The sequence below is a fragment of the Pygoscelis adeliae genome, unplaced genomic scaffold (genome assembly GCF_000699105.1).
Source record: "Pygoscelis adeliae isolate BGI_AS28 unplaced genomic scaffold, ASM69910v1 Scaffold38, whole genome shotgun sequence".
NCBI lineage: Eukaryota > Metazoa > Chordata > Aves > Sphenisciformes > Spheniscidae > Pygoscelis > Pygoscelis adeliae.
The window spans coordinates 852,057-875,211 of record NW_008825614.1 but is presented as its reverse complement, the minus strand read 5'-3'; the positions used below and the strand labels follow the sequence as shown (position 1 = coordinate 875,211).

The 23,155-nt window shown below is 41.4% G+C and overlaps 1 protein-coding gene across 2 annotated transcripts in view; it reads left to right on the top strand.

Annotated features, from left to right (window-relative positions):
- The first annotated feature begins 2,709 nt into the window (after window positions 1-2,709).
- The window catches only part of PARVB (parvin, beta), a 41,472-nt gene continuing 21,026 nt past the window's right edge, over window positions 2,710-23,155 (top strand). The window contains exons 1-6 of one of the 2 annotated variants that reach the window (XM_009332796.1): window positions 2,710-2,834; window positions 5,448-5,537; window positions 7,814-7,884; window positions 16,941-17,043; window positions 20,408-20,548; window positions 21,485-21,555. In XM_009332796.1, coding sequence (XP_009331071.1) covers window positions 2,798-2,834; window positions 5,448-5,537; window positions 7,814-7,884; window positions 16,941-17,043; window positions 20,408-20,548; window positions 21,485-21,555 — 513 coding nt within the window. In that variant the 5' untranslated portion in view covers window positions 2,710-2,797. Of the gene's footprint in view, window positions 2,835-5,447; window positions 5,538-7,813; window positions 7,885-16,940; window positions 17,044-20,407; window positions 20,549-21,439; window positions 21,556-23,155 lie in introns of both variants that reach the window. The other variant, XM_009332795.1, reaches the window with a different exon arrangement.

Below are 23,155 nucleotides of genomic sequence, written 5' to 3'. Positions count from 1 at the left end.
AGTTGCAGGCAGGTGAGTCACTGTCTGAAAAAGTGCAGCTGGTTGCGGTTTTGTCTCTGGGAAGAGCGAGGAAACTTGGGAAGCAGTGAGACGTTGGGGGCAGGAAAAGAGCTTCCCGTGCAGTTCACGTTACATGGTCATTGCATGTTTCCCTTCTGTGTGCTGCTCCGACCAAAGAAGATGACAAAGTTACTTGAACAAATCGTCTGTAATGGAGCCAAGGGTAACAAACCAGGCTAATAGCTTCCAAAGTTAGGGCCTAATCACGAGATGAAAGTACGTTGTATAAAAGTTGCGGTCAGGCAGTGCTGCAGAGCCAGCTCAGCACTGATTGAATGCGAAGGAAAGCACCGTATCCTGAAACCCGTGATTAGCGTCACGACAGCTGCTGCTTTCTGCGGGGTGGGATTCAGCTTTGCAGTCAGAAATATCTAGAGCTAAAATTAAGTAGCATTTACCATCTGTTTTTGTAAGATGCAGAGGCTTGCAGACAATTTTTTAATAACAAGGCAATGAATGGTAGACTTAAGAGATGAACTGTGCTGTTGTTGATATCTTTTAAAATTACACTAAAATTATTGAAAGTGAAGGTAGAAAGGATAAAATTGTTGACATCAGCTTGCTCTTTCTTATAAAAAGGAGAAAGCGGGGACTTTTCTTCTTTTTATAGCGCTCCTGCTGACTTTAAAGGCCATTTTCTGACTTGTGAGAAATCTGTGATAGCTCTGGTGGCGCTTCCAACTTTCTGCAGCTAATTGCTCCTGTTCTGTGCAGTTTGTGTGTAATCCCGTGCACTGAGACAGCCTGCCTGGCTTACAGATGTAGTGCTGTATAGCATGTGTGTATGCGATCTGCTCATTATATTAATTTGTTTGAAAGGCCAGCACAGCTTCCAATGTGACTAAATCATGTTGACTGCTGACACTGCCAGGAGATTGTTAAAACATTGGAGGGCTGCCAGGAACCCTTGCTCCTTTCCTGGGGACCGATAGAGAAATGACCTTTTATTCATGAATTTAAATTTCTGGTTTAGGGAAATACTTAGGGTTTTTGCTGAATGCCTTGGTCACTTGCATGTCCCTTGTTACGTTTGGTATAGTGCTGGCTGAAGCGGTTCGGAGGACTAGTGCTGCCTGTTAATTGAGGATCTGCTCAGAGAGGAGATCTCCAGCAGAAGGGAGGGAGGCTATAGCAGACATCTGGGAGAAATGGTGGCTAATTCTGCCAGATACCTTTCCAAGGCATCATCTTTCTGTGCCTGTAGTTACACCTGACTTGTCCTCTGTAAGTTCACAGCTGAGTCATTTAAACAATCATAAGTTCTATGTTAAGGCTGTAACCATTTAGCAGAATCTGTGTTGTGGGTTAAGGTGGGAGCAAACTCTTTTTGTGGGCAGGAGAGCGTTCCCTGGATGCTGGGGGCTGCTCGTACAAGTTCTGCTGGCACGTCTGAGGGAGACCTCTGCCCTGGCATGGTGTGGCGTGCCAGCAGGAGCAAACAAACTGGCCTGGGGCAACAGATACAGGAAAGATTCTGCTGGGGACCAGCCTGGACTAAGTGACACTACTCCAGCCTGTACTCAGTTTCCTACCCCTTCCCGTCTTCCCCTACTGCAGGTTTCTTCTGACCGATCTATGAAATGAAATGAAATGATCAGGCTTTAGAGAAAGATGTTTTACACAGATCTCATTTAGAGAGCAAAGAACTATGCCAACACAACATGGGAAGATGTTTCCTGCGGGGAAGGGAAGGGGAAAAGAAGGGGACCTGTGAATGGGCAGGTGGAGAGCAGGCAAGGACCAGTAATACCTCATGTGGGACCTACCATGACTATAACCTGTTGTGCAAGCGGAGCTCTGCTCTACCAGTAAAATGCCCTCATGCATGGATGGCTCGTTTGATGTAAAGATCTGGTTTAAATCTCATGGCAAAGCCACTGTTGCTGGTACAAAGTCAAGGAGGTTGGCGTTTGCCAATCGATTAATATCCATAATCTTTTACAGTACCTTTGGGTTTGTGAAAGCATGGGCTGACAGCTGTTCTTTGTTGTAAATTTGCATTAAAACACCTATCAGGTTCTTCTCAGAAATGTACCTGTTGCTCCATCCTGACTATTGTTCTAACTGTCTTCACTTGCTCATTTGTGGGTTCTCTGGTTTTTTTCCAGCGTTGTGGCTTGGTTTCCTTTTCCTGCTTCTGTTTCTTTGCTCAGCAGTGATAAGTGAATACTGGGGGCAGCGAGCAGGGAAAAAGTCCTCAGCATTTGTTCAAGCGCAGCGTGAAAGGGTTCTGGAGTGCAGCAATTGTTGGGAATACCCTGGCAAATTTATGTTCCTGAGCGCAATTGCTGCTCTGCATGCTGGCTGTTACTCTGTGGACCAGCGTGTTCCTGGGGCAAGCTGTCGTGGTGGGGAACCTGACTGTGCTTTGGCCAGAGGGTGGAGATGACTTTCTCATGAAGCTCCTTGCAGAGAAAATGCCATCTTTGAGGTGCCTGCTCTTAGGTGGCCAGCAGCAGGCCAAGGGAGGCACTTGGCTATCTGCAGAAGTGGCAAGGATAGGGAGAGATTCCTGGCTGGGAGTTCATGGCCAAGTGCTGCGTCCTCCCTCCCGGCTCCCCCCACCACCTAGCAGCTGGGAGGCTATCTTAGCGCCTCCTCCTGTGTCACCATACCCGAATTAACGTAGGTTGGGCAGTCCTGAGGTGGCAGCCCCTTATCCAGTTGCTGCCGCTCCTTCGGCATTCAGACTGCTCATGCGGTTCATCTGTGACCTGTTCATGCTGCTAGGGTCGGGATGGCAGGGCTCCTGTGTAAGAGGCGCAAAAAAGGAGGTAGGAAACATTACATCTGTAGCAAGAATCTCTTCCTAAGCTGTCTGCCTAGGACCTGGTGTACGGGCTTTCTGTAAGCAGGGCTGTCCCTGGGCAGCAGGTTTTGGGAGGCTTTCTGCTGACCTAGCCATGCTTTGCTGGTAGCAGTAGTAGAGGATGTTTTGGTCCTAGGGGATCTGGCCCGGCCACACTGGATCTGAAGGCAAGCATAAGGGTTTTATGTGGCTCTTCATGCCATGAGGGGTGGGGGCTTAATACACAAATTCATATTAATGTTTTCTTTCAGTTTAGTAAATTCCTCAGAAACAAGATATTTTTGTTAGGAAGAGTGGAGATCATTTTTACATTAAAAAAAAAAAGAGCAAGTGTATCATCTTAATTGAACTTTTGGGAATAAAACTAGTTTAGCTGCATTTAAAAGTATTCTGGCTTGAAATGTGTGCAGCATTTTGTTTATATAGCATACACTGAAGACAGTACCATCTATTCACTGCCCAGAGGAACCTAGCAGCTCGCTTCTGCATTTGCAGAGCGTTAGGAACAGCAATGCCCTGACCTTATTGAACACTTGGGATTCCCAGAATGACAGCAATGCTATAATAATGAAAAGAGAGTTACATCTAGAAACAAGGCTGGTACTTCCAAAAGGAGTCCGATTTAAGTGGAATTTGGGCATTTATAGTCCTAGCAGTGTTTTAAATATCTTACTTGTAATGTCCAGTTTCCGCGCGATTTTGTGCCTCCTGGTGGCTGTATTCCTGTTGGCATCACAACAGTTGGAGCTGCTCGGATGAGAAAGCTCTAGTTGGGCGCAATGCAAACAGGGCTGGGTAAGGCATGCTGTTAGAGCTGGTTTGGTCTGTTGCATGAGGCCTGTTAGCTCCCTGACTTTTGTTTGGAGGGTTTTCCAAGAAAATGAGGAGTGCAGAAAAGGGGTAATTAAGAGTTTCTTTAGTAACGACATTTATTCAGGAGGTTAAATCTCAGCCTGCAGACATTGTATTCTGTTTGCAGTCGAGACTGCTGTTCCCTTCCCTTTCCTTTGCAGAATGTACACAATACAGAAAGAAAGCCCCTGGCAACCCCCCTTCCCCCAGGCTTTGTGCTGTGTTAGCTCTAACCGGCTGCTCTAACATGGTTCATAAGGCATGAGGTCTCAAAATATGAGACTAGTGTTTGTTGCTTGCAGAACATAAGAACAGCATTTCATAATTGAGGATTTTAGTCATGTTCAATATCATGCTGTGAACCAGAATTAACTAACATCTTGGAACTGCAATTAAGAAATGTGGTAACTCGTTGTAAGCACCTGTTTCAAGTATCCGTGAGAGGAATGGGGATTGTAGTGTGTTCTTCTTCCCTGTCCTCCTCTGGGGCAGTAGGATCTCTGTGTTTTCCCCTTCTATCAAGCAGGAAAAAAGCAAGTACTGATGCAGGATTTTGTAAGCTTTGCAGACAGCATGGAAATGATTAGACTGTGGTTTGATTTTCCAGTGGGAAAGGGGAATAGTGGCTGTTCTTGAAGGAAGTGCTTGTTGGCATACTGTGACTATGTTAGCTGTTCCTCCTTTTCTTTGCCCGAAAAGTTTGTCTAGCAGACCTTGTTTATTTGGAAGTCCTTGCTTTTTCCTGAAAAGAGTATGGGACTTGGACCTCTCCCAAAGGAGACTGCAATACCACAAATGCTGCCACAAATGATCTTAGCCCATGCTAACACAGAATAGATGGGCCTGTTACTGGGTGTCCTTGTGTCTCCTGTTTCAAATGCATGTATTTCAATAGCTTATCTTATAATAAATAATCGTTATCTGAGTTTAGGGGGAGATGTGCCTTGGAGAGTGTAAAAGTGTTATAGCATTGCTAGTGCTTTTCTTACTGTCAAGCTCTGTGAAGATACTAAAGAACTATTCGGTACTTGTCCTCAAGTTCAGTTCCTCCCATGTGGCAGGACGTAGGGGAGTATTTTGATATCTATTTTATTGATGAAGGGTACTTTACTGACTTTCCCAAACAACAGTTGTAGGTTTAGGACAAGAGCTCGAAATCACAAATTCCAGATTTGTGTTCACCAGATCATGCTACATCTATTTTTAGCCAGCAGCATTGCTAGAATTAAATACATTTGCATCTTTATTTGGTAGGCCTCCCTGGGATTCTCTGAGGCTTTTAATAAGGCCAGTAGCAACTTGCAGTTCCTGGTGTTCTGCAGCTGGAAAAGGTGGTGATGAGTGGTGGTCGTGCTATCAGAAAAGGAGTTTGGTTTTACAGTTTGCTGTCTGCTCTAGATCTGAGTTGTCCTGCAGACAAAGCTCACACCCCTTCCTTCTGGAGAAACAAGCACTCTGAGGTTGCTCTTACCACAGAATTGGGTTTCTTGCAAAATATTTTCAGCCAGTTGTGTCGTGGCTCAGTTTAATAAGAAGCTATAAAAGGATGTTACTTTGATTTTATTTTCCACTGCGGCTGCAGTTCTTAATTCCATAAACTGTGGGCCCATTTTGAAATGGATCTACCAGATGTTTTCTCTTATTATGAATACCCTCTTCAGCCCTTACATATCTGCAAAGTTTGCATTTATTACAGTCTTTCTTTCTGTTTTTTCCCTCTATCCAGTGAGTGACCTCCAAGAAGAAGGTAAAAATGCTATCAATGCACCAATGAACCCAAGCACCATGGACATCCATCCAGAAGACACACTATTAGGTAAAGTGTTTGTGCTACAGACCTCGACTAAACGATTATTAATGAAGGTGGCCACTGTGACCCCCATATCTATTGCTTTACTGTTGAATGTAATTTGCTCAGTTGAAACTGAGAGAATTGGGCACGAGAATTGAGAACTGTTGCATGTCACATGTAGACTAGAAATCAGAAGGGCTAAAATGGAATTTAAAAAGCAGTGCCAGCTATGCAGATACACTTAAACTAGGTAGTTTATGGGAAAATTGACTTGTTCAATGAATTGGCAGAGAACTTGAGTTCTTCTGTGATCATCCTGAAAGTAGATAGAAAGTTGAGGTTTGCAAAGAATCAGATGGAAAAAACTTCTGAATTTGTCTGCTTAAGATTTACTTCAGTTCCATTAACCCATTGGCGAAGTGCATCTCAGACATCCTTCTTTGGTAAGGAAGTGGTATCTTCTCTCTCTATATAGATGGGGAACTGAAGTGCAAAAGGACCAACCCACAGAAAGCCTGTAGCAGAAGTGTGTGTTGTGGTTCCTGTGGAACCCTTAGACTGCCTTGTCTCAATGTACATACTACACTGTTGTTAACTAGTGGATGCCGTGTTCCTCCTTGGGTTACTGCTGCCACTTTGCAAGTGACAGTACAGCAAAATGGGACCTGATACTGAATGAAAAGATGAGCTTTTAAGCTGCTGAAAATAGTAATTAAATGTGATTAGGATAGAAGTACGTAAAACAAGCAATGCTTTGTAGAAAGAAGGTAAATATTCCAATTCCTGTTCTCTCCGTTCCCCCCCTCCCCGAGTCCCTACAAGAGCAACAGCATAATTTAATGGCAAAAAGTGTTTAAAACTTGTTGGAATAAAACACTTTGTTCTTTCCTAGCCATATGTCTCTTAATCTACGGAATTAGCTGAAGCAAGCTGTCATGGAGACAAATAATAAAACAGTAAATTGACAACAAAAAAGCGTTAGTCATTTAGATTTTCTGATTAGAGGAGTAGTGGGAAATGCAAAATACTGTTCTTCTGAGACGTGGGCAAAGCGTTGATTGCTCTGTGTATATGTATGGATCAGGAGTGTCTCCAGTAATTTCTTCTGGGTACCACTGAAGGTGTGTATGACTTCAGAAGATGCAGGACCACTCCTGAAGGCCTGTCATGCAAAGACATGACCACCGGTGAACCTTAAGCAAAGTTCTGTGGTGAATCGTATACCGTTATGGGTCAAATCTTGTTCAGGGTTTCAGTTAGCAGTATTTTGGGTGTGTAGTGGGTGTCACTTCCTTACGACTAGACTGCCTGACTCATCCTAGTCAGTAATGAGGAAGTAAAGGAACAGGGGAGAAAAAGCAGCAAAAGAATTAATGTTTTTTCGTAGGTTTGTGGAAATTTGTCATGTATGTTCAGATAGTAGGGTCTTATTTTTTTAATAAAGATAAGAGGCCCTGGAAAATGCTGAACCCAAATGTCTGGGTGAAGTCTAAGGTAACCAGTTAGATGGTATAGTCTGTCTTGTGTCTAGGATGTGCGAGTGTCATGTTTCCCATCTGACAGCAGTGAAGTCTAGCACTGCAATAGGAAGTCACTCTAGGTTGGTCATTGTCAGGTTTTAAAGGGTTCCTCTGTGCAGTGTGGCAATGGCCTGACCTATAGTCATTCCGAAACCCCTCCTTTGTTGTCATGCTGGAAGGAATTGAGAAACCAATAGGAAAATAGGATTCCATATGGCCTGTCTAGACTCAGCTAAAGATAAATCCATGGGGTTTATAAATAATTATTTTAGCTGAAGAGACGGGGATCTCCTCACATAGCTGTGACACTGTCACCCATCCTTGTGTTCCTCTTGTGTAGTAGCCAGCGTTTGCTCTCCACTGAAAGGAACAGATCCACCCTAGATCACAGCTACCACTTGGCTACTAAAGGAGCTAAAATGAAGGGTGCAGGGAGAGGTCTGCTACTTGAAAGCAAGCACCAGAATTTAAAATAAGAGAATTGCTTCAGCTACTTCCTAAATACTGGTATCCATATCTACGGTAGCATATAAACATGCACGTGATACACGTGTCTGTATGTGCTGTTGTAAAGATAATTCTGCCAAAGGTTGGTTGATTGTGTGTCTCTAAAAATGCCTAACGCTTTGATCATCGGATGTTCCCTTGCTAAGATGATGACGAGGCACTGTCATTTCTTGATCAGCTGACAGGCCACTTCATGATTAGGAATTGTTGCAGTATTTCAGCAGTGTACATTTGAAGTGGATCTCACTAAAGTTTCCCATTTTACTTGGACAGAGGAGAATGAGGAACGCACTATGATTGATCCTAACTCAAAAGAAGACCCCAAGTTCAAAGAACTGATCAAGGTAGGAAATCAATATTTTGTCCTTCTTCAAATCTTTAACTAGTGAGCCGGAGTCATTTACAAGCTGGTTACCAAGAACACAGTTGAGGAATAACAACTTGTTACTGAAATGTATCTGTGAAAACTGAGGTCATCAACGAGGTAAGGCTAAAATCAACAATGAGAGAAACAAGAAAAGGCTGAATGTCAGAGTGCTCATGGTAGTTATGGAGTAAAGCTCCATTTATATCCTTGTGATTATCACAGCGAGGATCAGTGCTTAGCTTGAATCTACCTGCAGTCACTGCACATCAACCTAGGTTCCTCCTGTTTATGAAAACGGGGAAGGAGCTTTGGAAAGCATTAGTGAGATTTCAGGAGAAGAAAGAGTAGGACTGAAATGAGCAAGGGCATGGTAGGGGACAATGAGGAGACCTCTGGTGGTACAGGAAAGTTGTAACTGAGATTCTTCTTGCCCTATATTCTGTTGTTTTTTTTAAAGGAAAGTCCCCAGTTTACCTGTGTCCTGGGGCAGGGCCAGATTGTCCTGAATCTGTATTGTCACTAGAGACACCTGCCAACAACACATTATCAACCTGTGTTGATAATGGTGTTCCCAGCTGTGCTGATGTGAAGTTTGGATTCCTGCCTCAGCAGCACTCATAGTTTCTGCCAGGTATGATGGAGGATTTGATCTTGAGGGACTAGTGTTTAGGAGAACCTTTTCTATGCAGTAAGTCGTTGAGGTTGTTAACATAGTGAAAGCTTGAGCAGGAATAGAAGGGATGGCAATTCTGAACAAATGTGATCTCTTTCCAAAAAGCATTTGTGCTTGTGTTATACTTCCCGCCACACTTCCTCTTTATTATTTTAAAATTATTTTAAAAAATTATTTTTGTTAGAAGCAACAATGCAGCTGTAGCTGGGTGGGTCTGAAAACTGGATAGTGTATACTGTCTCCAGACAGGGGGTTGAGCTGTGGCCCATTCCTTTCAGGAAACCTTGTGCACCCTGGCTGCACACATATGCTTCACAGAATGCCTCAGCAAACTGCTTACCTGGTACATCTTTAAAACAAACCCAGTGATCTGTTATTAACACTGCAATAACATGTTTAGGATTACAAAACCACATCAAACCGAGTTTAGCAAGGAGCTGTGCTCAAATTTCTTTGTTATTCTAATTCACCTGGAATACATTGTGGTTTTAAATCAAGTGAATTTGCACATTCTTTCTTTGCTAGTACCTAAATCCATTAATTCTCTCAAAAGGTACGGTGGTCTTGCACCACTCTTTCAAAATGTACTGTGGTTTCTTTGCTAGTGAAGCAGCGATATTATCATGAATAATTCAGCTGAACCAGAGTCGTTGCAGTGAAGGAACCAGATGCACTCTGTGATGCAGGAGACTTGATACTGAGATCAGAATTGCTTTTAAATTGGGAATTTTGCTGTTGAATTTAATATGAGTTGGTGAGCCGTCCCTGGATGTCATAGTCTAGCAAGGTTATATTTTCCAGTTTAAAAACCTGAAAACCTTCAGGAGGAATGAAAATCAGGGCTAGAGCAGCACTCAAGAACGTGTCTGAGTGCTTACAGCACATGGCAGAATCAGGCTCTGGTTCACTACGCCAGTTTACACTTGCATGAAGAGAGAGTAACGTATTACCAATTGAACTGGAGCAGCTCGTGCAGGGAACAGCATGTAACTGGAGATTGTTCCCTTGGGGTCATCCTCAAAGGAGAGATGTGTCCTGTAGAGTGCCTACTTGAAAATTATGTAATTTAGGTAATTGCTAATCATTTGCATACCTCTCAGCAGTTGAGAGTTTTTACAGAGATTCAGCTAGAGAAATATTTAACACTATGTTGGTGTGAATCTGTAAGGCACGGAGAGGTTTGAATTATGTTGGCAAAACCTATTTTATGCCACAGAGTTTGGATAATGCAAAAAAATGAGCAATTTATTCCTTATTTTCTGTTCTTCAGTGGTTAATGCATTTTCCAAGAGCCCCAGTGCTGGATGAGAATTAGCCGTGCTGAGTGCTATACAGCAGCAGCCAGCAGAAAAGACTGCCTGCCCCACAGAGCTTGAAATTTCATCTCCACGGACTAGCAAGGAGTGAGGAGTTGAATAGATGGAGGTTCAAAGTGGTTCTCTCTCTTTTCTCCTCAGAGAGGAATGTTTCAATAGCAGCAGTAGAGCCACGTGCCTTTTGAAATTTGGCAGTATGACTTAGTTTCATTGGTGCCAACCCAAATTTCTTTCAACGCCAGAGTTAGACATGCCAATGGTTTGCCATCATTGAGTTGAGTGTTTCTGTTCTGTCAGTCACATGCAGTTGGGTAAATGGATCTCAGTGCAAAGAAGCAGCAGAGATATCTGTTGCTGACACTGCTTTAATATCTCTTTGTCTCCACAAAATGTTGTTTTAATTTCTGCTAGCCTCATGCCATAGGAATTATATGCATAGTGGATTGATCAGTGCAAGCTTGTGTGAGCATTTGGAAGTGATTTTGACAGAGCCGTTGTAACTCTGGAGAGACAGATTGTATAGCATTGTGGTAACACAGAGAGACCAACAGAAAAAAACCCCAACAAAAAGCCTCATTACTCTTATTAAAGCAAATATACAGTGAATCCCCTTGTTGAAGGCTGCTTAATTGAGGATGCTAAAATACCTGTGTTAAGTCCTCTTGCACATATGAAAATCATCAGGAACTAGAATTATGCCACAAAGTGTTGTTTGTTGCCATCATTGACGGTATTCTAAAAATAGTTGGCCACAATTTGTCAATATGAAGCGTTCAACTAAGTTCCCTCTGTGGCCAGCAGCCTTTTTTTCCTTGCTTCATTTGCTCTGTGTGTAATCAAACACAGTTTAGTACATGTATGTTTTATTTATATATATATATATATTTAAAAAAATAATTTATGCATAAAATACTCTATTTCTGGTGTCTGAAATGTGTGAGCTTCTTTTACTCATTCCCCAATATTTGCCAAGTGACAAGTGCACAACTAACTTAAAGTAAGCATTTGAATTACAAGTTTGGGCTGTTTTGTGATCGGATACAGAGGTGTCCTGTGATATATTTTTTTTCTTGTATACGTCAGAGTCAGGTTTCTAGTCTATGTTATTGTGAATCTGTTTAAAATTCAGTTTCCATTAATATATAATGTTCCCTTAGTTGGTCCATGTCACTAATTGTGAAGTGTGTTTGGGAGTTCTTCTAGCTCTCTTTTGAATACTTAAAAACAAAAAAAAGGAGGCTGATCTATGTGTGCTTTCCTTGTTGTTCATGTGTGTTTCTTTGTGTATTGGGTGTAAAGGTGAAAGGAATCTTTTTTTCCCCCTTCTGTTTTGGATATGGCTGAAGGGTAAAAGTTTCAAAAGCTTCATTGATGGTTGTCATCCTAAACAAAATTAGAGTTAATAGGCTGTAGGAATTGAGTCAGAGACTTTGAAAAGATATTTTAACATTTAACGTAAGTGGCAGATTTCCTAGGGTTTTCTCATGTATTTTGGTAGGAAAAGCATGAAGAAGAGCTTCTACTAATTGAACCCAAAATTTTAGAACAGCAGCTTGCAAGAATTGGGTCCCGTCTGAAAGTGCCTTGCCTTGACAAAAGACAGCAAGTCACAGTTGCAAGATACTTTCCCTCCCTGCAAAGACTTCTGTAAGATCAGCTGATACCGCAACAACTTTTGGCTTTTAAAGCCTCATCTAAACTTAATACAGATCCAAACACTGCTGCTCTAGATACTGCCTGAAAGGAGTAAACATTCTCATTTGTAGTAAATCATTCACTGTCCTAGAAATTATCACCTTTTTCCATGTCTAATTTTATGGCTTTTTTAAATTTCACTGTGGTGAAGAGAAAACCAAAATGAAGCCACTGTCCTTTCGGTAAGGTTTCACGTCTGACCAGATGAAACCATGCTTCCTAAATGCTCCGTGCTCTGCTTTTGAAAACAAGAAGCCTTCTCTTTGTTTACAGGCTGCCAGTGCTTTGTGCTTAGTCAATAGTTTCCAGGCCTGAATATGAATTTTTAATACTAATTTCCATGCTCAACCCTGAAGCCAGCTAAGCTTTCATATCTTCGATCTCTGCTTCCTAATTCTTCCAGAAGTCGGGGGAAAAAGGGTCATTGAAATCAGGGGTTTCTTTCTTTGCTGTTTTTGGTGACTGGGCTTCCTGTTTTCCCATTGTGCTAGATGTGTTCGTGTATTTTGTCTTGTTTTTCATTTTGTTCATTACTTTATAGCAGTGACTGTGGGGTCCTTATGCCCTTGAACTCTGCAGATTAAATCTGAATGTACCTCACTGCCATGGGAGCAGCCAGCTTGCAGAACAAAAATGCTTCACCAAGCTGGTGAAGTTTGATGTAAAAACCCATCTTGCATGAACTAAAAAACCAAATCAGCCAGGCAGACTCATTTTTCCTTCTAGATTTCTAGCACTGTTTTGTTTCAGCTGTCTGCCTCATGGTGAATTTCAGTTTTCAGCCCAGTGTTTAGTAATGCAACGTGGCTCATTTAACCAGACATATGCATTTGTCCTAAAAATGATATAAACGGATGTGTCAGATTTTAAAGCACTGCTGGAAATTTTACAACTACAAACGCACATGTCTGAGCATTTGACGCAGTTCGGAGATGTTTTATATGAGTATGGATATGCATGAAAGGGCAGGCATGGTTTTGAGGACATGAGGATATTGTATTAAAGTTTTAAAATCACGCTGCTAATCCCAAATACTATAGAAGACTATAGAAAAGCAGCTTTTTATGAAGGTATGAGAAGTTAAGTGACCTAACAAACATTTCCATGTACCAGCATGCTGTTTTGTGAGTCCGCAAGTGCTGCACAAGAAGATGAGTCTCAGGTGCATTGAAGATCATTAGCTACATGTGGGATCTTGTGGTGGCTTCACCAGCCGTTGCATGTAAGGAGAGGCATGGTGTTAGGGCTGATACTGGGAGAACAGGCTTTGCAATAAAGCACTTCCTCAGTCCTGCAGTGTTTCCCTTATGCCTGTTATTTAATGCAGCATATGTAGCCTGAGCTTAAAAGGCAATATTGAACTGCAGATGTATGAAGTGCAGGTACAGAAATGAAGGAATGGGTAGAGTGTGAGACCAGACAGATCAAAGTTAAGCATATTTTCATGCACAGGAAAAGCTCTCTGCACCTTCTGTCTGCTTCCCATCAAGTACTCTCTGCCTGTATCAAGCTGTTGACATTTTTAGACATTCAGGTTATTGAATATTTTCTGCTTCTGTCTTTGCAAAGAGCAAAGAACTTTTTGCTCTATTGCTTGGAGCAAAGAACTGGAGAGCTGACTTTCTGTGAGCAGAGAGACACAAAGTATTTCTGCATGTTCGTCATTTCAATAAGCAATACGGTGCTTTATTTCCCTTGTAAAAGCTAAAATAAAATTCTGTGCAGAAAGATTGTTCCAGGTTCCTAATTAAGACACCATCAGGAAATCAAGAGGTGGGACAGCAGATTTTTGGGGTTGGTTGGTTTGTTTTTTAATCACATCCCATTGCCAGTCTTCAAGGGCTGTTAAAAAAAACCCACTTGGTTTTTTTTTTTCTTAAATATAAATTGCAAATTCATTTTTTCTAGCAGAGCTGGAGTTGTAGTCTGAATACTAAAGAAGTTAGAATATTCTTTGGGATATTTTTCTTTCATTCAGGTGCTGAACTATTACAATAACAAAATAACTATGGCTAGACCTTGTTTAATTTGTATCTCTCTTATGTACTTTTTTGCCAAAAGTTTTTCAGTGCTAAATTTCTCTGAAACATTTAAGTAGCACACAGTGTAAGTATTTCCCTTTTTTAACACCCTGTACCCAAAGCCACTTTGTGATTCCTGTGTACCTACACTCTTGGTAATGGGATGTTGGCTCCTACGTTAGAAGGTACTTCCAGACTTTTACTTTTAATTCCTTGGCATTTTCTAGATTCTGACTTCAATACCATTCAGCACAGGACAGACAAAATAAAATGTTTATTAATGGTTTCAAATAGTTTAGCATCCCGAGTCTTCCTTTAACAAAGCTTCTGAGGACTTTTGGAAATCTGGCCTCTTCCTATAGGGACTGTAATGGGATCTGATTATCAAATGATAATTTCAGCTGAACTTCAGATAATTTTTGAAAGTCTGCTCTCTAAATCTCATGGAAGACCTAAATCTTCTATGACTTTGATTTCTTCAGTTGTTTTTCTATTGATGTCTATGTGTGTCAAACTTGTATCATTTTGGAACTGGGCAGTCACCTTACTGACAGGCTTCAAAAATCTCTTTCTGGATGATCTGGGACAAGAAAGTATCTTGTTATTTAGGACTCGCTTTTCTGTATCACCGGTGAATGGTTTTCGACGTGAAAGATGGTATTCCTCTTCTCATTGTCTTCCAGCTGTGATAATCCTTTGCTAACTTGTCTAATGTTTCTCTCCAGCTCTCTACCATAAATGTCCTTCTATCCCCTGAAAAAGGTTGAAAGAGACAAGAATAGCTGATTGGAGTTTTCTCTGCAAATGTGGTCATGGTTCCCCACCTGCGGAGCAGAGCTCTGCTAACTTTTATTTAGGCTGCATCTTCTTGCATTTAACTTTTGCTGGCTATAATCTCTGATGAGCTAATTTTGGTTGGGGTTTTCAAAGGAAATCTAAAGGCTTGATGCCCTGTGCTGGATGGTAGCTGACATGTTATGATTTTTTGAAAACCCTAGCTTTAAATCTAGAGGAGAAGGACTGGGCAGGGAGAGTTTACCTTATCCAGAGGCTGCTGAAGAGGCATCCTGAGAACTGCTAGAGGGTGAAACGCAGGAAGAGCAATTGTCTTGACATTTTTCTCTGCCTATATGTGGTATATATGTCAGGCTGTGTGACACAGAAGCAAGATGGTTTCCAGAGCATGTTGGAGCATGTGTCAGGAGACAGATTTCCCAGCATTGCTCCTTGTGACCATGACCAAAGTGAGAGGATGACTGTACCTGCCAGGGCACAGTGCTGCAATACCCCTTTCAATGCAGGACCCTGGGTGCCAGGGGTAGCCGGTGTGCCAGCAGGCTGGGCTGCTCAAGCAGAAGTGCGGTTGTCAGTTCATTGGCAGTGCAAGCCATGAAGGTGTTGCAGGAGGGGAGCATGAGGCAGAGGAAGGAGAGGGAGAAACTGTATGATCCTCCTGCCCAACAAATGGCATTAGGTGGATGCGGGAGTGTGGAACAACTTGGCGGCATGTGTTGGAACAGTGGTGGTAGCTGTAACCGCACAGCGGAGGCCATCTGATAGAGGGAATGGCCCAAGTGATAGATGAGGTTCCTGCAAGGTCACAGGGGAGCAGTGGGGCAATAATACTGGTGCAGAGCACATCTTTGTATATCCACATCTGTCTTCAAATGTCACCTCCACTTTTCCTTTACCTGCTCTAGAGAAGACCATTTTTGATACAAATTGCTCATATTGACTAGTGAATAACTTATCAGAAAAGCTTTATTTTGAAAGAAAGCTCTTTAGAGGAGTCATTTTGATTATTGAGATTTTTCATCCCTCTGGGCAGCTTAGAGGGCAAAAGTGATTTACGTACATGAGTACTGATGCTGATCCTTGCTTTCCATGAATTGGCTGGTTGACATATCACCCGGCTAAAATTTGCCACTTACACTATTTTTAGAGCTGAGTTTCAGCCCTGCACATGTTCAGCATGCTTTGGAAGTACTAAAGATAAAGATTAGAGGTACATGAAGCATTAGTATTTCACATTTGGATTGTAAACTTCTTTGTGGACACTAAGCCTAGCAAAACTTACCTGAGGTTGGTAGATCCAATGAACCTCAGTAGCCAGGCTGAAGTACTTAAATGTCCTTGTGACCAACATATTCAAATGCTCATGTTTCCTAGGATTGCCAAGGTGGGTGTTTTCCAGTGCAAGCCTGTCTGTATTTTGTTTATTTGCTTTTGTTTCACAATTTCTTGTATATTAAAACCCTGAAACTTTCTTAGCCATCATGACTGCCGAGAAGAGGCAGAAGTATGGGATCTAATCAGAAAGTGAATTTAAAGAATCCACAACTTTATATGAAGCAAATTAAAAACTCCAGAATTTTTAAATGAGGCTTATTGCTTTAGGTGGCTCTAGTTAATGGATTTTGCATGTCTGTGATTGGCAATACTCTTCTCCTCTTATAGAATCAAGGATTTAACAGGATTTAACATTGCATCTCTTCCTACAGAACTATATTGTTTTTGTGAAAGTAATTTAATTTTCCAAATAATAAACTAGAGGAAAGCACTACTGCCAACTTCAAACAGTCAAGGCTGTTTTTCCTGTAACTGTTTGGAAATTATTATCTTTGGCACCTGGAAAACTTAACTCTGTTCCTTTTCTTTTTAAAGGTTCTTTATGTTCATTGCTGTTTTGCAGGTGACTGAATGATTTTTATAGTTATGGTAGTCAGCGTATGGGGACTATTATATATGTTGTAGAATGGTTATCAGGCCCATTTGACCAAAATTTTAATTCCAGACTTCTGTATTCTGCAATAGCTTAAGATAAAATGCCTTATCCTGTTGCTAATGGTGGGGATCTAGCTGGTGGGTCTGTTTAGCTCCTGTTCATGAGCGTTCACTCGTTCCCCTCTGAAGGTCTTCTTTCTGGTACACCACTCACATCTATTCAGGGTAGAGATCCTGGTGGGAGTGTGGGACTATTGTCATCTATTGGCAGGTCTGCTGTTCACATAAAACAGGTAAGACATGAGTTTTGGGACCTGGAGAACATAGATACTAGCAAAGGTTATTGTTGCAGAGCTACTAGTTGCTACTTGCTTTAGAATTGGTGCAATGAGGAGACATTTTAATGAGGAAAAGTAGAGGGCACTAAAATTACCATGCTGCAAGACCTGAATTAAAAGCAATGATGCATCTCTTTGTTATTTCTCTGTAACTTGGAAATACATAAATACTCTTGCTCTGTTTTATATTCCTGATTACTGCCTTGAATGGAAGGAACATATTTCAGCGGTTTTTTGACATTTGCCTCTTTTTTCTGTACTTTCAGGTTCTAATTGACTGGATTAATGATGTGCTGGTGGAGGAGAGAATCATTGTCAAACAGCTTGAAGAGGACCTTTATGATGGGCAGGTGCTGCAAAAGCTGCTAGGTGAGTTTACACAAGAGAAGGCGGCCCCAAAGACTGGAAGGGGCCCAAGTTAATCTCTTCGAAAGCTGCAGACAGCAGCAGCTCTGTACAGTAACTCACCATCTCACCAGGGATACAGTTTGTTTCACTGAAAGCTACAGTGTCAGCTTCTCCATCTGTTCTTCTCAGGCTGTCTGCTGAAAGGGCAGAAAATCCAGATGATTCCTAGGTATCTGTTTCATGGACTAAGTATAGTCCAGACAGCTGAAATATGTGGCAGAAAAAAGGTGAAGAGATTCATGTTTACACTGGGGGACCAAGCAGAAGCCATGTGATCCAAACTTTTCTCTATACTTTGCTTCTGAAAGCTTTTGGGCTGAGAGCTTTTTTGAGGTCCCGATAGAATTACTTCTAGGGATAAAAATGAGAAAAAGAGAATGTGTGGCCACAGGCACATACTCATGCCGTGCACTTATGTGCAAATGATTCCTGAAAGGATATAGTCAGTTAAGCAATTGTGATTTTGCAACACCCTTACATCTTTGCAATGTGTGTGTTCACGCAAGAAACACAATGGAGAAAACCTTATGATGATGCAGTGATTTATGGGGATGCTTTTAGCAAACAAAGCGACTTGAAGCTTCAAGTGCCATTGCAAATCCACGCTATTTCTTGGAGACAGATAGTCAGACTGCTCTCAGTTTACTTATGACATGTTTTCAAGAGTGGGCTGGGATGTGGGATGTATGTGTCAGAGTGGGGCAAGAGGACCTAGTGGTGCTAATGGATGCTGCTTACTGAATTTTCTGCATATGCCCCTTAAATAACAGGTCTGCAGCATTTTGGTGAACATTCACAAGCTTTTAAAATTGGTTAACAACAATTAACTTGGTGTGCAATTAAAACTCTTCAAAAATAACTTGAGGAATAAAACAAGAATACTTTTAACACTGCTTGGTTAGACTGCAGCTGGGACCCTCCAGACATAGTGGGGAGCAGGGGTGTAGAGTTAATTTTAGCTGGGGAGTATTTGTGTGAATACAGTTGTACTTCTTAACATATAGACACTGCTGTTTCAGCAGGTGGTAGTGCATTTCATTGTAGCCATCTGTCACAGGTATCACTGCTTTCTTACGCTCCCTGTGGAGGCCATGGTTCCACCCTCAGGCCTGCAGACATTTAGGAAGTGCTTAGTTGTACATACATACATACATCTGTAGCTCAGTTGGACTTAGCATATCTTACAGCAGGAAAGGTGGGCATGTACATTTTGCAGCCTGAGACTTTAACTGGACTGGTTTTTCCTTGTTTTCTTCCTGTTGAGCCTCTGACTGGAGAGCAAATGCCTCTCCCCTGATCTGAAGCTATCACAACTCAGCCCCAATCTTGTGTTGTTCTTCAGTGGTGTCTTGGTTTCTTCAGCAAGACTTATATTACTGAATCTATCCATCTTCGTGCTGTTTCATTGATGCAAGAGGCAAAGCATGTCATGCTTGTGGTGGTGCTCCTGATGCTCAAGGCCTCAGAATTAAGTCAGCCCTCTGTTGTGCAAGTCTTCTTTTCTGGTGCCTGCAGGAAAGGCTAACAAAGTAGGGTCATTAAACTTCAAGCAGTAGTTATCATTCCTTATGTGTGTTAGAGATGTTTCAAGAACATCTGTCTTGATAGGCAGACACAAAAAAAAGATGAAAGACAACAGCTTGTCAGTGGGCTTATTTTGAAGCAGTTTGGAGTAAGAGATTAGTAAATGGCTGTCTGACTGATTGAGGTGGAGCTCCTTGTTTAGTTGATTTTATCAAGGTACAAGTAGTGCCACTCAGAGAGGCTGGAGTGGCTTGTACACAAGGCGTCAGGGTGAAAGGAGATAAATTTCTGCTTGCTGACTGGCGGCTAAACTGGGCTGAGAATAGATAGGAGCCATAACACGTGACCAAAAAAATGAGTCTTGTAGTATAATTTTTTTAAAAAACATCTAAAATAATTTAAAATAATATTTACATGTTTTGGTAGTCAGTTTAAAAAAGATTCAGAGACATCTTGGCTAAAGAACATTTTTCCCATTAATATTATTCAGATATTGATAAAAATTTCCTACTGTAGATTGACAGAAACAGTCAAAATGTTCAAAGTATTTGTAAGTTGATAACCTGCAAGTCTATTCTGTTTGGGTTATTAAAGTACTTTTGTATTTCTGTCACTTTTTAAAAAATAGATAAGTATATCTTCAGCTAGGTGAAATGTCCAGAAGAAACATACTCTTGAACTTGAGAGCAGAAATATTTCCATTATTGGAATAATAGCTTTTGACAACTCTGAAATGTTTCTGAAAGAATGTTTAGAGTTGAAGCCCGTCCCACTTTGTGAAAACAGTTTTGGTGAAGTATGTTTTTTTGTTTTAAAGACTGGAATAATAATATATAATTGGAATATATTCAACCAGTCCTGACCTCCTAGTCCCAGCAGTACAGTGAGTTTGACCATTGTTTTCCCCAGGGTGGAGGGATAAAAGAGATCAGCTGCTCTCATTGCTCTGGTGGCTGGAGGACTCTACCCCACCTTCCTCAGCTCTCCTTCTTCTTTTTTAGAGAAATTCAGCTCTTGTGTCTTTGGCAAGGGCCACAATGCAGTGGAAGAGAAGAGTGACTTGTCTAAGACTTTGGCAACAAATAATTATATTACAGAAAGAGAACTAAAGTTTAGTAATGGCATTTTACAAAATTTCCTACATTAGTTCATTTTTGGAAGTAATCAACCATGATGTGACAATGTCATAACAACATGACAAGATTGTACCAACTTACTTCTTTAAATTAGTTCCACTAAGCCGGTACAAATCTGTGGGTCATACGAGTCTATGACTTTTGATGGTTTGAGGAGACAAAGTTTGCTTTAGCTTAAATTCATACCTTCAGCTAACCTGAAATAAAGCTTATCAAGCTGAAGTAAATGTTCACACAATATTTCCCCTTTTTTGTCATAAATTAACTTGTTATTCAAAAAGTCCATTAAACCCATGCAGATTCCTTGTGTCGTGAAGGCTGTGTTGTGCCAAATGCTTTTCAGCAGTGAAAGAAGATGGGAGGTACAATAAATATTATTACTAACTTGGTGCCCATCTGAAAGTTGTAATATATTTTGACACCTGATTGATGAGCATGTTCTGCCAGACCTTACCAGTTTCCTATCACAGGTTTTATTGGAATTGACACACTTTGATGAAAGGTTTGCTTTCAGGTATTTTGCTTTCTGAGGAAAAATCATTCTCTTGGAAAATTTCTAGCAGAGTCCAGCTCTGCCCAGTGCTCTGTGCTCGTTATTCCCACTCAGGCCCTTGTTTAATCTGATTTTGCCTGTTCTTTTTGTTGGTTTTTTTTTTCAAATACAGAAAAATTGGCTGACCGTAAACTGAATGTGGCAGAAGTGACGCAATCTGAAATTGGTCAGAAACAAAAGTTGCAAACGGTCCTGGAAGCTGTCCATGATTTACTCCGACCCCATGGCTGGACAATCAAGTGGAACATTGACTGTAAGGACTCTGTTAGGCTTTCTGTCTCAGCTTCGCAGGCAAGGGGGGTATGATAATCAATGGGTTGATCATATTCTCTGTGATGCAGTGTGTTTTTTTAAATTATTTATTTATTTGCGCAGAGGCTGTTACCACATCCATGTATGGATTGTAACTGGTACCTTCTTCCATGGTCTTTGTTTAAGGACAGATGTACGTGGCTGTGGGATAATTGAAGTAATTTGTTCCTTTAAGGATATGCTTTCACTAGAAAGTTTTTTGTTTGCTTCCTGAATTTGAATCCCTACAGATAGGAGAAATGTGTTAGTCATTCAAGTACTAGAGGGTGGTCTAATCCTTCAGGCCACCACAGTGAGAGTAAAAGGATCCTGCATCCTGCTGGAGGGTGCAGCTTCTGACGGGCTAAGCAGAAAGTGCTCTCTGTTCAAGCATGGCCTGTTACAATCCAAAAGTTAGAATGGAATTTGAGAAGTCCCTTCACCTAGGTAGTGAGTGGGGTTCATCTCTTACAGCCAGGAAAGCTTACGTTAACACTTTGGAAGTCTGCTAAAAGCAGATTTCTCCAGTATTCTCCAGTACAGTGGAAGGCAAGTGATTGAATCTGCCTGTCTTCATTGACTAGAGAGGGAGGTGAAGTGTTTGGACTCCTAAGTTAAGCATGTAACTTAAAGGGAGGGTTGAATCCAGGCTTTGCTACCTGTAAAATTATATTGTAGGCCTTGTTAATTTAGGAAAAAGAGGAAGAAGGATAAAAAGAAAAAAGACTGTGTTCACCAAAGGCATTTTTCACTGCCTTTTTCCTGCCTTTTTCCCGCCTTTTTCCCAGAGCTGTTTGTTTAAAATAAGGCCTCAGTATTCTTTTATTTGCTTTATTTTCCTTGTTCCCTGCAGCAATCCATGGCAAGAATCTGATTTCCATTCTTCACCTTCTGGTAGCTTTGGCAATGCATTTCCGGGCTCCCATTCGACTGCCTGAACATGTGTCTGTACAAGTGGTAGTTGTACGGGTGAGTATGAACTCATAAGAGAAATTGATCAGAACAATCATTGTTTATCACTCTGATTTTGCAGTACTTGGCTGCTCCCATCCATTGCCCCACAATCTCTTGTCATTTAGAAAATTCTTGTCCCAGTTGTTTAGTGAGTCCCAGTCCTAGGAACACATTTTTGGTGTGCTTAACTGTGATCCTGAGAACATCAGATCTTTAATATGTTTGGGACCACCATTTGCTACATCAAGCTAAAAACATATGCTGGGATTTTGTATAAGAGAGAGTTGTGTCTGTAATTTCTGGCACTTTGGTAAATGGTTTTTGCAATGCATTTTCTGTAGAGAAGCCATTGAAACACGAACAGCACAGAAAGGAGTTTCAGCACATAGAATCTCCTTAGTCTGGGAAGCCTGTTACTGATGTTGTTTTTCCTCAATGGCTTGTTATGCAGACTTAGACATGTTGTTTTCCTTGGCATGCTAATAGACTTTCATAATTTCTTTTACAGCCTTGTGTTTTTTTAACTTTCTTTAGATATGGAGGAGAGATCTGACCTGAGGAACCCTGACTTCTTCCCTCCTGCCCTAGATATTGCTCTAGTTATTCCTTTCTCGGCTTGCTGTTGACCATTTCTTTTCACTCTACAAAGACTCTACTGTCGGAGCATATGTACTCTTGCTTTTTATCTTGCCTTCTATCCCAACCGAAGCTCCTGTGGTAGTACAGCCCGTAGCATGCGAACCCAGCTTTTTTCAACAGCTGTTGAAACACCAGGCAGAGCTGTTCCAGCTGGCGCTCTGATCATGTCGTGACTTGTTTGCTGTAGTGCTCAACACTGTTGTTGCAAGGCAGGCTCAGCTGCTGGCAGCAGGCTGTGGAAGTGCTTTCTGTACATGTCATTTACTGTTAGAACTGTCAGGCTGTAGTAGGTTTCCTTTCAAGAATAAAGAAGACAAAACGATCTCGGACTCTGTTTTGCAAACGTGGATCCCCTTACAAGATGCGATTGCATGGTGGTTGATTAGGCAAACCTCATTTTGCTTTACATTTAAATAATGGCATTTTCCAGGCTGCCTGCCTGAATGCTCTAGAGGTACAGGGTGTGATGTAAATGAGTGATTGATGGATACTTCCTGGCTCACAATAAATGTATGTATTATCTTTAAGAGGTGATTTTGAACTGCTTTCAGGCTGCTATAGTTCATTCATTTTAAGAACAGTGAGTTTGGTATAAAGTAACATGAACGTAAATAGGAGACTAATTTCTTTTTAAATTTCTTTTTACTGTCTTGGAAAGGTAAGGAAGAAAATGTAAATATAAGGTGGTCAAAAGTGTGCTAGAAGTCTCCTTCTGCCCAGTACAATGAAGTGTCTTCTGTAACTGATAAGTCAGAAAAAAACCTTAGGTAAAGAGGTAAAGCCTCCCTTTCCTTGTCCTTAGTTCAAGCTTCAGGACCCTCCACCTCTGTAGCAGAGGGAAGGCTGTGGAGAAGGTGTTTTCACATCTTTTCCTGTTGGAGGGATATAGAGAAGACACCTATTGAGAGCATCTGGTTCACCAGAGTCCCTGCATCTTGAGACTAAGACAAGGCTGAGGTGAAGACATGATGAGAAA